This window comes from Rattus rattus, chromosome 16 (assembly GCF_011064425.1).
Source record: "Rattus rattus isolate New Zealand chromosome 16, Rrattus_CSIRO_v1, whole genome shotgun sequence".
In the NCBI taxonomy this organism is placed as follows: Eukaryota; Metazoa; Chordata; class Mammalia; order Rodentia; family Muridae; genus Rattus; species Rattus rattus.
In genome coordinates, this window is record NC_046169.1 from 9,989,895 (window position 1) to 10,003,214 (window position 13,320).

The 13,320-nt window shown below is 49.6% G+C and overlaps 1 protein-coding gene across 1 annotated transcript; it reads left to right on the plus strand.

The window, feature by feature from the left end:
- Positions 1-8,222: 8,222 nt before the first annotated feature.
- LOC116885872 (olfactory receptor 10AC1-like) lies at positions 8,223-12,078 on the plus strand. Its single transcript, XM_032887197.1, has 2 exons — positions 8,223-8,271; positions 11,090-12,078. The coding sequence occupies exons 1-2, from the start codon at positions 8,223-8,225 to the stop codon at positions 12,076-12,078; spliced, it is 1,038 nt and encodes a 345-aa protein (XP_032743088.1).
- Positions 12,079-13,320: the final 1,242 nt, after the last annotated feature.

Here is a 13,320-nt window from a genome sequence, read left to right on the forward strand (position 1 = left end):
AGCTCTCTGGTTGGATTAGACAGGCTGCCAATCAATCCCCAGGGATCCTACCATCTCTGCTTCCCCAGTGCCAGGATTACAAGTGTGTGCTGCCAGGCCTAGCCTTCTAAACAAATGGTACCATCAGACTCAGACTCAGTGTGTGTGCAGCAAGCATGGGCTTCTCCAGTCCTTAGCCCTCCTGACCGCCCTCCTTCCCTCCTGCTTGCCCGCCTGCCCGCCTGCCCGCCTGCCCGCCTGCCCGCCTGCCCGCCTGCCCGCCTGCCCGCCTGCCCGCCTGCCCTCCGGCTCGCCCTCCAGCCCTCGCTCCCTCCCACCCTCCGGTCCTCCAGAGCTTTGTGGCTTCCTATTTGAACTCAGGTTGTCCCGGAGGATGCTAGACAGTGGATAGATTGTCTGACCATTGTTTATCAGGGGTTTCTTTTTTCTTTTTTTCGGAGCTGGGGACCGAACCCAGGGCCTTGCGCTTGCTACACTGAGCTAAATCCCCAACCCCTATCGGGGGTTTCTTACGGTCCGTGTAGCTCTGGCTGTCCTGGAACTCAACTCTGTGAACCAGGCTGGCCTCAAACTCAGAGATCCGCCTACCTCTGCCACCCACGTGCTGGGATCAAAGATGTGTGCCACAACCCAACCTTTGACATCAGTCTTAGTCAAGGTCTCTAAACCATGAGACTCTTGATCACTTCTGAGTTCAAACTTTTGGTAAATGTTATTAAAAACTGAACACAGAAGTAGCGAGTTTTCTTTTCTTTCTCTAGGGAGCTTCTCCTCAAAGTGCTCTGGGCTACTCATTTCTCTGGGGTCCGGTCTCTGCTCTTCCTGTTGCCATCACTGCTGGGAGAAGGCTTTCCTGTCTCCTTGGACCAGAAGTTTCAGGCTCTCCCAAGATACTAAAGTTCTGGCCTCCCATGTTCCTTTCCCACCAGTCCCTCAATCTTCATCCTTCTGAGACCCCCCAATACTCCTCAGACATCACAGTGGGGGAGAGGAGGTGCTAACGAGACTCTGGGGCTTTAGTTCAAGCTAGACCCTTAAGTGGGCCCTGGGAAACCCATTAAGCATCTCCTTCCTGACTCGGAGTAAGAGTCTCGTCCCTACTTTGGAAGAAGTTGGGATATCAGGGGAGCCAAACAGTGGGGCATGATAGATAGGGTCAGCCTGCTTCTGTTTCTACAAAAGCCTTTCCCACGATCGATACTATCATTTTATAATTTTCGCTTGCATTATTTTCAGGTATATTGGTTTGATGTGAACTTTGAAGAATAGGTACATTTCCAGGTGGGAAAATGACATTCTGAGATTAGAGGCATGCGCCTGAGATCCAAGAGAAACTGAGGATCAGGACATACTCATGTTGCTGGAAAACTTGCCAGTGAAGACTGAGGCAGAAGGCAGGGGTGGGAGAGAATTTTAAAAGTAGCTGTGGTGGGTCTGTGTTGTGATAGACTAGGCTTAGCCTTTCCAGGCTGGATTCACGTCACCTTATTGATGCAAACCTCGAGTTCTAAGCGAGACTTTCCACTGTTGCCAGAGTTGGTATGTGGACAGAGGACTGGCCAAATAGAAATCAGAGGGTTGCAATTCAGGGCTAGGGTCTGGGTGTCTTCCTAGGTTAATATTCCATACTCAGGTCATTCTTGTCCAGGGCTGGCAGGGGAGGAGTCAGAGAAGATGGCTCTCTGCAGAGTGTGACTGCCAGGGGTTGAAGTGCAAAGCTTCCAGTGAAATTTTCCAATGGAAATCCACGCTTCGTGAACTCCATGGTAAATCTCTATTCTCTCTCCCTCTTCCTCTTCTCTCTCACTTTTCCCCTCCCAATCTCTCTCTTCTCTTCTCTCTCTCCTCTGCTTTTCTTTTTCTCTCTCTTCTTTGATTTTGAATTTCTTTCTGCTTCCCTAGTTTATCTTTCTTTCTCAGCCCCTCACCTCTTCCTCTCTTTCTTTTTCTTAATCTCTTATTTCCCTATGAAATAAGCCTTTCTCCTCCCTCTTGTCTCTTCCTCTCAAGTTTCTTTATGTCTTTTAGTCCCTCTCCTCTCTCCCAACAATCTCTCCTCCATTTTTCTCATACATACACACAAATTTTTTCCCTACCAGACTGTCTCTCAATACCTTCTCTCTCTTCTCCTATCTCTCTCTCTCCCTTTCTCTCTCTTGTCTCAATCCGGCATTTGCCTGCCATGCTTTGTGAGCAGCCATAACCTGCCTCACATCCAGCTCCTAGTTATGGACTTTCCAATTCTTCATCTCTGTTGGCTCTCTGCGTACCTCAAAGTCCTCTGCTTTATTTCATTTTCTCCTCAGGTGGATGGAGGGATATATAAGCATATGAGAGAGATAAGAGTGCATCAAGTCCTTCTCCCCACCCCCAATATCAGCATTGGGAAAAATACTAGGGCAAGGAAAAGCTGTGTGACTCCCCTTTCATAAGCCACCCTCTCTGATCTCAGCTTCTTCATCTACACATCAATAATAATGCCTATCATATAATTGTCTTGCAGCAACATAAGCTGTAATGATGTAGGAAGGGACACTGTGCAAGGATAGTGCTTAAAACATCACTTGTACATTGTGACTGCTCAATGGTGTCAGGGCCATCAGTTGCAGTAATGGCTACTGTTCTCATTTCGTTCCTTTCCCCCCCATCAGTGTTTAGAGAAAACACAGCCCCTGAAGAGTAAGTTGGAATTTGGAAGTGATGTCAAGACCCAGGAAAACCTGGAACTGCAGGGATGAGAGTGAGAGAGAAAGGCTAGAATCTCTCTCTCTCTGTGTGTGTGTGTGTGTGTGTGTGTGTGTGTGTGTGTGTGTGCGTGTGCGCGCGCCAGATTGTGCATGTGGTAGTCAGAGGACAAAAGGTCAGCCCTCACCTTTCCCCTTACTTTGAGGTAGGGTCTCTACTGTTCACCAGTGTGCACAGCAGCAGACTGGCTGACCTGCCACCTTCTGCATGTTCTCCTATACCCAGCTCCCAGCTCCCTACAGAAGCACTACAATTACAGAAGAATCACTTCTGCATCTGACTTTTACCCGGGACCTGGGGAATTGAACTCAGGTCCTTGGGCTCACACAGCAAGTGCTTTGCCCATCTCCTTGTCCAGGGCTGGAGTCTTGGTGTCAAGGCAACAGGTGAACGGAGCCTGGATATGTTACGAGCCCCTGCCCTGTATCCTGCTCTCGCCACACCTTGCTCCATCTGTCCAGATAAATATTTGTGTGTGAGTTGTGGTACACAGCTATGCTGTGGGCAGGAAGCTAAGGGAAAGCCAGTCGCATCTTGATGTGTTAGCCTTGTCTGTTCTTTTTTTTTTTTTTTTTTTTTTTTTTTTTTCGGAGCTGGGGACCGAATCCAGGGCCTTGCGCTTACTAGGCAAGCGCTCTACCACTGAGCTAAATCCCCAACCCCGCCTCGTCTGTTCTTAATCATTCCTTTATGAGACAAGATTTCACTATGTAGCCCTGGCTGTCTGGAATTCACCATCCAGACAAAGTTGGCCACAAACTCACAGAAATCCTCCTGCCTCTGTCTCCCAAGTGCAGGGATTAAAGTGCAGGACATGTCTCCCATGCCCCACGTTTCTTTTAACTTTTATTATATTTATTTAGTTGGATTGCATGTGCGCACATGTATGCGCACACACGTGTGCATGAGCAAATGCACAATGCACGTGTGGCAGTCAGAGACAACTTCAGAGTCAGTTCTGTCCTACAAATGGTTACCAGGGATTGGACTCAGGTTGGCCGCCTTGGTGGCCTTGTGGCAAGTGCCTTTACCCCCTGAGCCACCTCACCAGCCCTGCTTGCTTGTTTAATCCATTGTCACTTTCTAACCGCAGGAACCCTTCTGCCAGGTGCATCACGCACACCATTCAAAACCATCACTGCCACCACCCTGTGGGCTGAGGGCGCTGCTGGTGTCAGAGAAGATGGGGATCTCACCGTGATCGCTGATGCCTGGTAAGTATGATCTCAACTGAATTGTAGGTGAGCCCCCGTGTCTCATCAGACTCCTCGGATGAGGAACCTGGCACCTAGGGGGAAAACGTGACTTGGGTAAGTAACATGACACATCACGTCAGAGGGCTAAGGACTTGGCTCAGCTGGTAGAGCACTCGCCTTGTATGCACAGGAGCTAAGCATGGCGCACATGCTTCTCATGCTAGCACTCAGGGAGGAAGAGGTTCAGGGTCATTCTCAGCTATGTGGTGAGTTCTAGGCCAGCCTGGGCTACATGAGACCCTGTCTCAACAACAACAACAACAACAACAACAACAACAACAACAACAACAACATATCACATCAAAGACCAAAGCTCTGACTCTAGTTCCAGAGCTCAGTTACCTGAGGCTACCCCAGAACATTCCAGAGCTCACTGTTACCTGAGGCTACCCCCGAGCTGAATGCAATATGCATAAACACACACCACCGGGATCACAAGGAAGAGACTCTGTTTGCCTATAACATGTATTCATGTGCACATAGTTGTGTTCACATAGGGGGGTCAGGGGACAGCTTGCAAAGACTCAGTTCTCTTCCTTCCACCATGCGGGTCCCAGGGCCTGAACGTGGGTCTTCAGGCTTGGCAGCAAGTGTCTTTACCTGCCGAGCTGTGTCACTGGCTCAAAAGAGTTACAGATTCTTCTAAGATCTGTCCAAAACTGCCACCGTGTTATGCCTAGGTTAACACTCCCATCCCACCCTGCTAACTGGCTTCTCTTTCTAAACTAAGCCAGTGTCTTCCCTCTTTTCCTTTCTGTGGTGCTGACAATTGACTCAAGGCTTCACATGTTAGGCCGGTCGGTGTTCTACCATTGAGCAACCACACAAGCTGATGGTGATGATGATGATGGTGGTGGTGGTGGTGGTGGTGGTGGTGGTGGTGGTGGTGGTGATGGTGATGGTGGTGATGGTGATGATGGTGGTGGTGATGATGGTGATGGTGGTGGTGATGATGGTGATGGTGATGATGATGATGATGATGGTAATGATGATTTTTTTTTTTTGGTTCTTTTTTTCGGAGCTGGGGACCGAACCCAGGGCCTTGCGCTTCCTAGGCAAGCGCTCTACCACTGAGCTAAATCCCCAACCCCGGTAATGATGATTTTTGAAACACATAGCTACTATATAACTCTGGCTGACCTAGAACTGGCTCTGTACACCAGGCTGGCTTCAAACTCACAGAGATCCACCTGTTTCTGGCTCCTGAGTGCTGGGATTAGTCTGTGCCACCATACTTAGCTTTACTTTTATTTTCCATGATGAGGATGATGATGGTAATGATAAGGAGGAGGAAGAGGAGGAGGAAGGGAAGGAGGAGGAGGAAGAAGAGAGTGATGATGATGATGTTAGCTAGCTAACTAGTTAGGAAAACTGAGATAGGAGCTCATCATGGCGTCCAAGCAAACCCCTCAAACTCAAGATCCTCCTGGCTCAGCCTCCCAAGTGCTGGAATCGCAGGCATGTGCCACCCCACTTGGCCTTCAGACTTGTTCAAGGGCTCTTGAAAAATAAATCAAAATATCTTTTAAACTCTATTTTTAACTGGTAAATAAAAAACACAAAATCAGAGAGATGGGTCAGTGGTTAAGAGCACAGATTGCTCCGGAGGACCTGGCTTTCTTGGTGGCTGTGACTAACAACCATCTCTAACTCCAGTGTTAGGGGAGCCCGGGCCCTCTTCCGGCTTCCTCAGGCTCTCCATGTGTGTAGTGCATAGACATGACATGGGCAGGACACCCACACAGGTAAAACAAACATTTTATTAAAACATAAAAAGGTATGTTTCAGCCAGATGGTAGGAGTGCACACCTTTGACCCCAGTACTTAGGAAGCAAAGGCAAGCAGATCTTTGAGTTCGAGGCCGGCCTGGTCCAGGACAGGAGCAAGTTCCAGGACAACAGCCAGGACTACACACACACACACACACACACACACACACACACACACACACACACCACAGATGTGTCTCAAGATGTCTAGATATTGTGTAGTGCTAAGATCAAGTTAACATGTCTCCTGCTTATATAATTATTTTTACATGTTTTACTTTTTTTTTTTTAGATAGAATCTCATTTATGTAGCCCCAGTTGGCCAGGAATTTGCTTTGTAGACCAAACTGGTCTGGAAGTCACAGAGATCTGCATGTCCTTGCCTTGTGAGTATTTGGTCTAAAGGAATAGCCTACCTCCTTCAGAAAAAAAAAATTATTCCTTTATTGGGCACATAGATCAGATGACAACTCAGTTGTCTCCTGCCGCTCTGTGGGCCCTGGGGATCAAACTCAGATTGTCAGGCTGGCCGCAGGTACCTTTACCCGCCTTGCTGTCCCCATCGGTGTTTTTGACACAGGATTTCATTACTGAACCCAAGCTGGTCTCCAACTCACAATCCTCCTGCATCCACCTCTCCAGTACTGAGATTACAGGCATGTGCCACGTGACTTAATATTTTTGGGGTTGTTTGAAAAGCCTAAACTATGTTTAATAAGAATAAGATGTGGGGGGTTGGGGATTTAGCTCAGTGGTAGAGCACTTGCCTAGGAAGCGCAAGGCCCTGGGTTCGGTCCCCAGCTCCGAAAAAGAAAGAACAAAAAAAAAAAAAAAAGCATAGATCACCACGTCTACATACTAATTCAGAGTTGCTCTGTTTGGAAATGGAAAACAAACTATTTGAGCAGAGCACTAATATGGCTTTCAGTTAGTTTTGGGCTGGAGAGATGGCTCAGTGGTTAAGAGCACTGTCTGCTCTTCCAGAGGTCCTGAGTTCAATTCCCAGCAACCACATGGTGGCTCACAGCCATTTATAACAGGATCCAATGCCCTCTTCTGGTGTGACTGAAGACAGCTAGAGTGTACTCATATTCATTAAGTAAATAAAATCATTAAAAAAAAAAAAAAAGAATAAGATGTGGGCTGGGGAGAGGACGGTGGATAAAGCTGGTCATGAAACAGAAATGAGGACCCATGTTCATTCAGACAGCCGGCATCCATGTAAAAGTCAGGGGTGGCAGTGGGTGTCTGCAGCCCCAGTGATGGGGTCCAGCCAGCCAAATCAGTCTGCTCTAGATTCATGGAGAGACCCTGTCTCAAAACATAAGGTGGGGGGGGGGGCTGGAGAGATGGCTCAGCAGCTAAGGGCCCTGGCTGCTTCCAGAGGACCCAAGTTTCAGTTGGCAGACCATGCATTTGGTGACTCGCAGTTGCCTGTATTCCAGTTCCAGGGAACCCAACGCCCTCTTTTGGCTTGCTCAGGCGCCCACACATAGGTGCACATATTCACACTCAGAGACAGATGCACATGAATGAAATAAGTCCTTTTAAACAGAAGAGAATTGTTGAGGAAGATCCCTAGGGTAACCTCTAGCCAGGGTGACGTGCACCGCACACAGGCAAGTGTGCACAATCTCTCTCTCTCTCTCTCTCTCTCTCTCTCACACACACACACACACACACACACATACACACACTCACTCATACACACACACTCAAACACACACTCACTCATGTACACTCGCTCACACTCAAACACTCACACACACACACACACTCACACACTTACACACACATACACACACACGCACACTCACACACACACACTCACTCATGTACACTCACACTCAAACACTCACACACACTCATACAATTCATACATACACACTCACTCACACACATACACACTCACACACACTTACACACATTCACACACTTACACACACATACATACACACACACTCACACACATTCACACACACACGCACATTTTAAAGACGGTTTATATATAGCTAGGCAGGGGTGGCACACGCCTTTGATCCCAGCACTCAGGGAAACAAATCAGGTGGATCTCTGGATTTGAGGCCAGCCTGGTCTACAGAGTGAGTTCCAGGACAGCCAGGGCTACACAGAGAAGCCCTGTCTCAAAAAGACCAAAAAAAAAAAAAATTAAAAATAAAAGGAAAAAGAGTTTATTTGGAAAATAATAACGTATCCACAAACTCAACTTCTTACAGTGCCACGAAACAGCAGACATAGAAGAGACAAAAAGGCCCGACTCTCGCTTTGCAGTGCACTCTGACTTGTGTCCAGCACAGCAGTTCAAAGTGAGCATCGGAGGACTGATGTCACGGTTCCCTGTGTGGCTGAGCTCTACAACATGACCTTAGTCCATCACGAGCCTCCGGTGAGGACAGGGACCAGTGGCTAAGGACTGAGGACAGCTGCAGTGATGGTGGGGCTTCCCCTCAGCCTGCTCTCCCGGTCTCATGGCGGAGAAGGTAGGTGGGTGAGCAGAGGCTGGACGTAGCCAGTGGTGCTTCTTGGGAGAAATGAGCTTGGGGTAGCTTTCTGTGCACGCTCTCTTGTGTGTGTGTGTGTGTGTGTGTGTGTGTGTGTGTGTGTGTGTGTGTGTGGTGGGGGGGTTCGTTTGCTTGCCGTGTATCTTATGTCTAACTCCACAGTGCTGGGGTTATAGGCTGTGTAGTGTAGGTTTAAAAAAAAAAAGACTGGGTCCTGGGGATTGAACTCAGGTCCTCATGCTCACAAGACATTCGTTCCTATCTCCTGGGCCGTCTCTCCAGCCCCAGAGCTTGAATTAGTTTTCAGGGGGTACTGAGCTTACTCAGTGGCAGAATGCTTGCACCCTCTGAAGATACTTCAGGTTCCTCAAAGGAAAAGAAAAGAAAAGATGAAGTAGCATGTACCTGTAATTCCCATATGCGGGAAGCTGAGGCAGAAGGCTTTAGAGCTTGAGGCCAGCCTGGACTTAGGGGTAGGGATGTCATCTGATGGTAGAGCACTTGTATAGCATTCGGGAAGGGTCCTGGTGTGAGGATCTATCTGGATTCCCTCTGAAGCGTCACACAAACACACACACACACAAAAGTGATGGTGATGATGGCGATGAAGATGTTGAAGGAAGAGGTTAACATGTGGAGGATAAGAAGAGGAAGGAGAGGGAATGCACGCCATAGTTGACCTGATCTTTGGTAGCTGAGCGTGGAAATGGATCAATTCTAATAGTCCCGGGAGGTATTGGACAGGAAACTGATGAGTAGAACACCTAGCAGAGTCTAATAGTCACAGGGATGTGACGCCAAGAGTGTTTAGGAAGAACTCAGCAGAATGTGGGACAATTGCCATGGGGAAGGGCGAAGCCGGGGGTTCTCTGAGATTCCGGGGCTGGAAACTTGGGTCAGGATAATAACTGAGGGCAAGCGGGGATGCCAAGCCAATGTATGAGAACTGAGACCCAAGTAATTAGTCTCACTACCACTGAGCCACGACCCCAGCCCCTCACTGGGGGATTCTAGGCAGGGGCTCTACCACTGAGCCACACCCCCAGCCCCTCCCTGGGGGACCACTGAGCCACACCCCCAGCCCCTCCCTGGGGGATTCTAGGCAGGGGCTCTACCACTGAGCCACACCCCAGCCACTCACTGGGGGATTCTAGGCAAGGGCTCTACCACTGAGCCACCCCCCAGCCCCTCACTGGGGGATTCTAGGCAGGGGCTCTACCACTGAGCCCCACCCCAGCCCCTCACTGGGGGATTCTAGGCAGGGGCTCTACCACTGAGCCCCACCCCAGCTCCTCACTGGGGAACTCTAGATGTTGATTCTGTACTGTTCTTGATAAAAACTCACTCTAGTTGGCACTATGACGTCATTGTAAGAACAATCAAGGGTGGTGGTACACCTACTTAGCACTTGGAAGGTTGAGGCAGGAGGGTCATGAGTCTGAAACCTGCCTGAGCTACATACAGAGACCTCACCTCAAGGAAAAAAGTGAATCTAGAGATAGCACCATCACCAAAGTGCATGTTTGCAAGCATGAGGACCTGAGTTCGAGTCCCAGCACCAACATTAAAGAGCCAGGCACAGTGCCACGTGCCCGTAAGGCCCAGCCTGGGAGGATCCCTGGGAGTTATTGGCCAGGTAGTTTAGAAGAATTTCCAAACCCCAGGTTCAGTGAGGGACTCTGTCTTAAAAATAGATGAAGAGGGATTGAGAAAGTCATCTGTTGTAGACGTGTGATCTCCACACACCCATGCACACACATACATGTATGCATGTGCGCACATAAATACATACACACAGACTTTAAATGATGATGCTGTAAAACCACTGCATTGGGAGTGAAAGGACCCACGAGGGTAGGTTGTGATTATGTAGGAGACGGAAATGAGGATCACGAGAGGAGAAGGTAGTGTGGTATGAGATTCCACTGGCAGGGTGTGCTTCTTCATTAATACTTTAAAGAAAGATTTATTAATTTACTTATTTTATGATATGACTGTTCTAGCGACACATACACCCGCGTGCCAGAAGAGGGCATCGGATCCCATTACATATGGTTGTGAGCCACCGTGTGGGTGCCGGGAATCAAACTCAGGACCTCTGGAAGAGCAGTCAGTGCTCTTTTTTTTTTTTTTTTTTTTTTTTTTTTTCGGAGCTGGGGACCAACCCAGGGCCTTGTGCATGCTAGGCAAGTGCTCTACCACTGAGCTAAATCCCCAACCCCGCAGCCAGTGCTCTTAACCACTGAGCCATCTCTCCAGCTCCCTCCTTGTTATACTTGAAAATGTGGGAGAGAGAATTGATCCAGGAATATTTATTTCCAGTTCTGGTCAGCTCTGTGTCCAGAAGAAAGGGAGGTTTTGCCTTGAAAACCATGAGTCAGGTCCAAGTAGGACCAGAGGGAATTTGGCATGTGAGTGGAACTGCTTAGGGCGCCTTTGAACGCAAAAAGTGTAGAGTGAAGGGGCAAGCTCCGTCCTGAAGCAGGCCTTCTAGTCACTGTGGCTCAGTTCACAAACACAGGGCTCTTGCTCATGAAGACCTTTTGCTGTTATCAGGTGACTCAAGTTCTGTTGGCAGCACCAACTCCCTCTAACTCCACCTCCTGGGGTTCCAGTGCCTCTTCTGACCCCCACAGGTCACATGAAAACACAGATATGCAGAATAAAATGAACCATCATAGTGCGGGCTATAGAGATCTGGCATGGCATTCTTGGGTCCAGGAGAAGAAAGGTTGGGGCACCTGGATCTTGGGAGGAAGGTGTCGGCCATGATGCTTCTCTCTGGCTTGTCCCCCAGCAGGCCCCACCTTGAGCCACTGGTCTGAGCCCAACTGGACAGTGCCCCAGGAGTTTGTTATCCTAGGCTTCTCGGGGTGGCCCCAGGGCCTCCGAGTGCTGCTGTTCTCTCTCCTCTTGCCACTCTATTTGGCCACTCTGGCTGGGAACCTGCTCATTCTGGGCCTGGCCCTGGCAGAACCCACCCTGCACACACCCATGTATTTCTTTCTGGGCTCACTGTCTGCAGTAGAGGTGGCCTACACACTGGTACTCACCCCACGGATGCTGGCTGGCTTCCTCCTGCCTCCTGGTGGCCAGGCGGTGGCACCCTCCACCTGCGCCGCCCAGATGGGTCTCTTCGTGGCTCTGGGTGGCTCTGAGTGCCTGCTGCTAGCCGCCATGGCCTTGGACCGCTACCTGGCTATCTGCCGCCCCCTCTACTACCCTCAGCTCATGACCTCGGGGCTCTGCTGGGCCCTTCTAGCCTGCTGCTGTTTGGGTGGCTCGATCCTAGCCTTGGGCCTTACCACCGCTATATTCCAGCTGCCTTTCTGCCACGGCGGTCTTGTCAATCACGTGTTCTGTGATCTCCCGGCAGTGCTGGTGCTGGCCTGTGGGAACCGGGAGCTTCAGGAAAACGTGTTACTGGCAGCCTGCATGCTTCTGCTGGTGCTGCCTCTAATCCTTATCTTGCTGTCCTACACCAGGGTTCTGGTGGTCATCCTGGGGGTGGGGGATAGCGCTGGTCGCCGCAAGGCCTTCAACACAGTGGCATCCCATCTCACGGTGGCTGTGCTCCACTACGGCTGTGCCACAGCCATGTACGCCAGACCCCTGAGCAGTCGCTCCCTGGAGGAAGATAAGCTGGTGTCTCTCATCTACATAAACCTCACACCGCTGCTGTACCCAGCCATCTACACACTGCGCAACCGGGACATGCAGGGTGCCCTCCAACGTGTGGTCAGCCAGAGAACGACGGGGGTGGTCCAACAAGTTGATCTTGTCTAGCGATGGATGCCAGCTGGTATGGGAACCACTGATGGAAACAGAACCACTCCAGAGCTCTCACCCACAGCCTCGCCATCACCTGCCTGATGCGAGCTTCCACAGATAAGCTTGGTAGCATCCAAAAGCCTCCAAACTGAACTAGCAGGTCAGCAATGTCCCTGCTCCCCTTTGGAATGACATAGCTCTTTGTCGTGGGGAGACATCCTGTAAAACTATGATGTTCAACACTTCAGGTCTACATTCACCGAGCACGGGGAGGGGGTGGGGGGGAGGGGGGGAGGGGCATCTGCTGTCCAAGATGTGACAACCAAACATGTTACCGGGAACCAGGTGTAGAGCCTCACGTCTGTAACTCCAGCCCTCAGCAGGCAGGGGCAGGAGGGCTGAGAATCCAGGGCCAGGCTAATCTTGCACAGGGAGACACTGCCTGAAAACAAGACAAAAGAAGCTCCTAATAGTTGGTGGGGCTGGGGGAGTGGCTTATGCCTATAATTATAGGTTGTGGGAGGTGGAGGCAAAGGTCCGAGGTCTTCCTCACGGTTACATGGTGGCTAGCGTGAAGTATATAAATCCTCACCTTGAAAATACAGGAAGGGTGGACTAGAGAGATGGCTGAGCGGTTAAGAGCACCGACTGCTCTTCCAGAGGCCCTGAGTTCAATTCCCAGCAACCACATGGTGGCTCACAACCATCTGTAAAGAGATCCGATGCCCTCTTCTGGTGTATCTGAAGACAGCTACAGTGTACTTATATACAATAAATGAATAAATCTTAAAAAGAAAAATACAGGAAGGGTAAAGAAATATATCTAATAAAAAATTTAAAACAGACAAACAAAAAATACAGAAAGGGGGGCTGGAGAGATGGCTCAGCGGTTAAGAGCACTGACTGCTCTTCCAGAGGTCCTGAGTTCGATTCCCAGCAACCACATGGTGGCTCATAACCATCTATAATCAGGTCTGGTGCCCTCTTCTGGCCTGCAGGCATACATGCAGGTAGAAAGCTGTATGATGTATACATAATAAATAAATGTTTAAAAAAAAATACAGAAAGGGTCAGGCTGTGGTGGCGCACACCTTTAATCCCAGCACTGGAGAGACAGAGGCAGGTGGATCTCTGTGAATTCGAAGCCAGTCTGGTCTAAGGAGTGAATTCCAGAACAGCCAAGGCCACACAGAGAAGAAAATAAAACAAAATAAAAACAGAAAGGGCCAGGCATGGAGGCCCATACCTCCAGTCCCA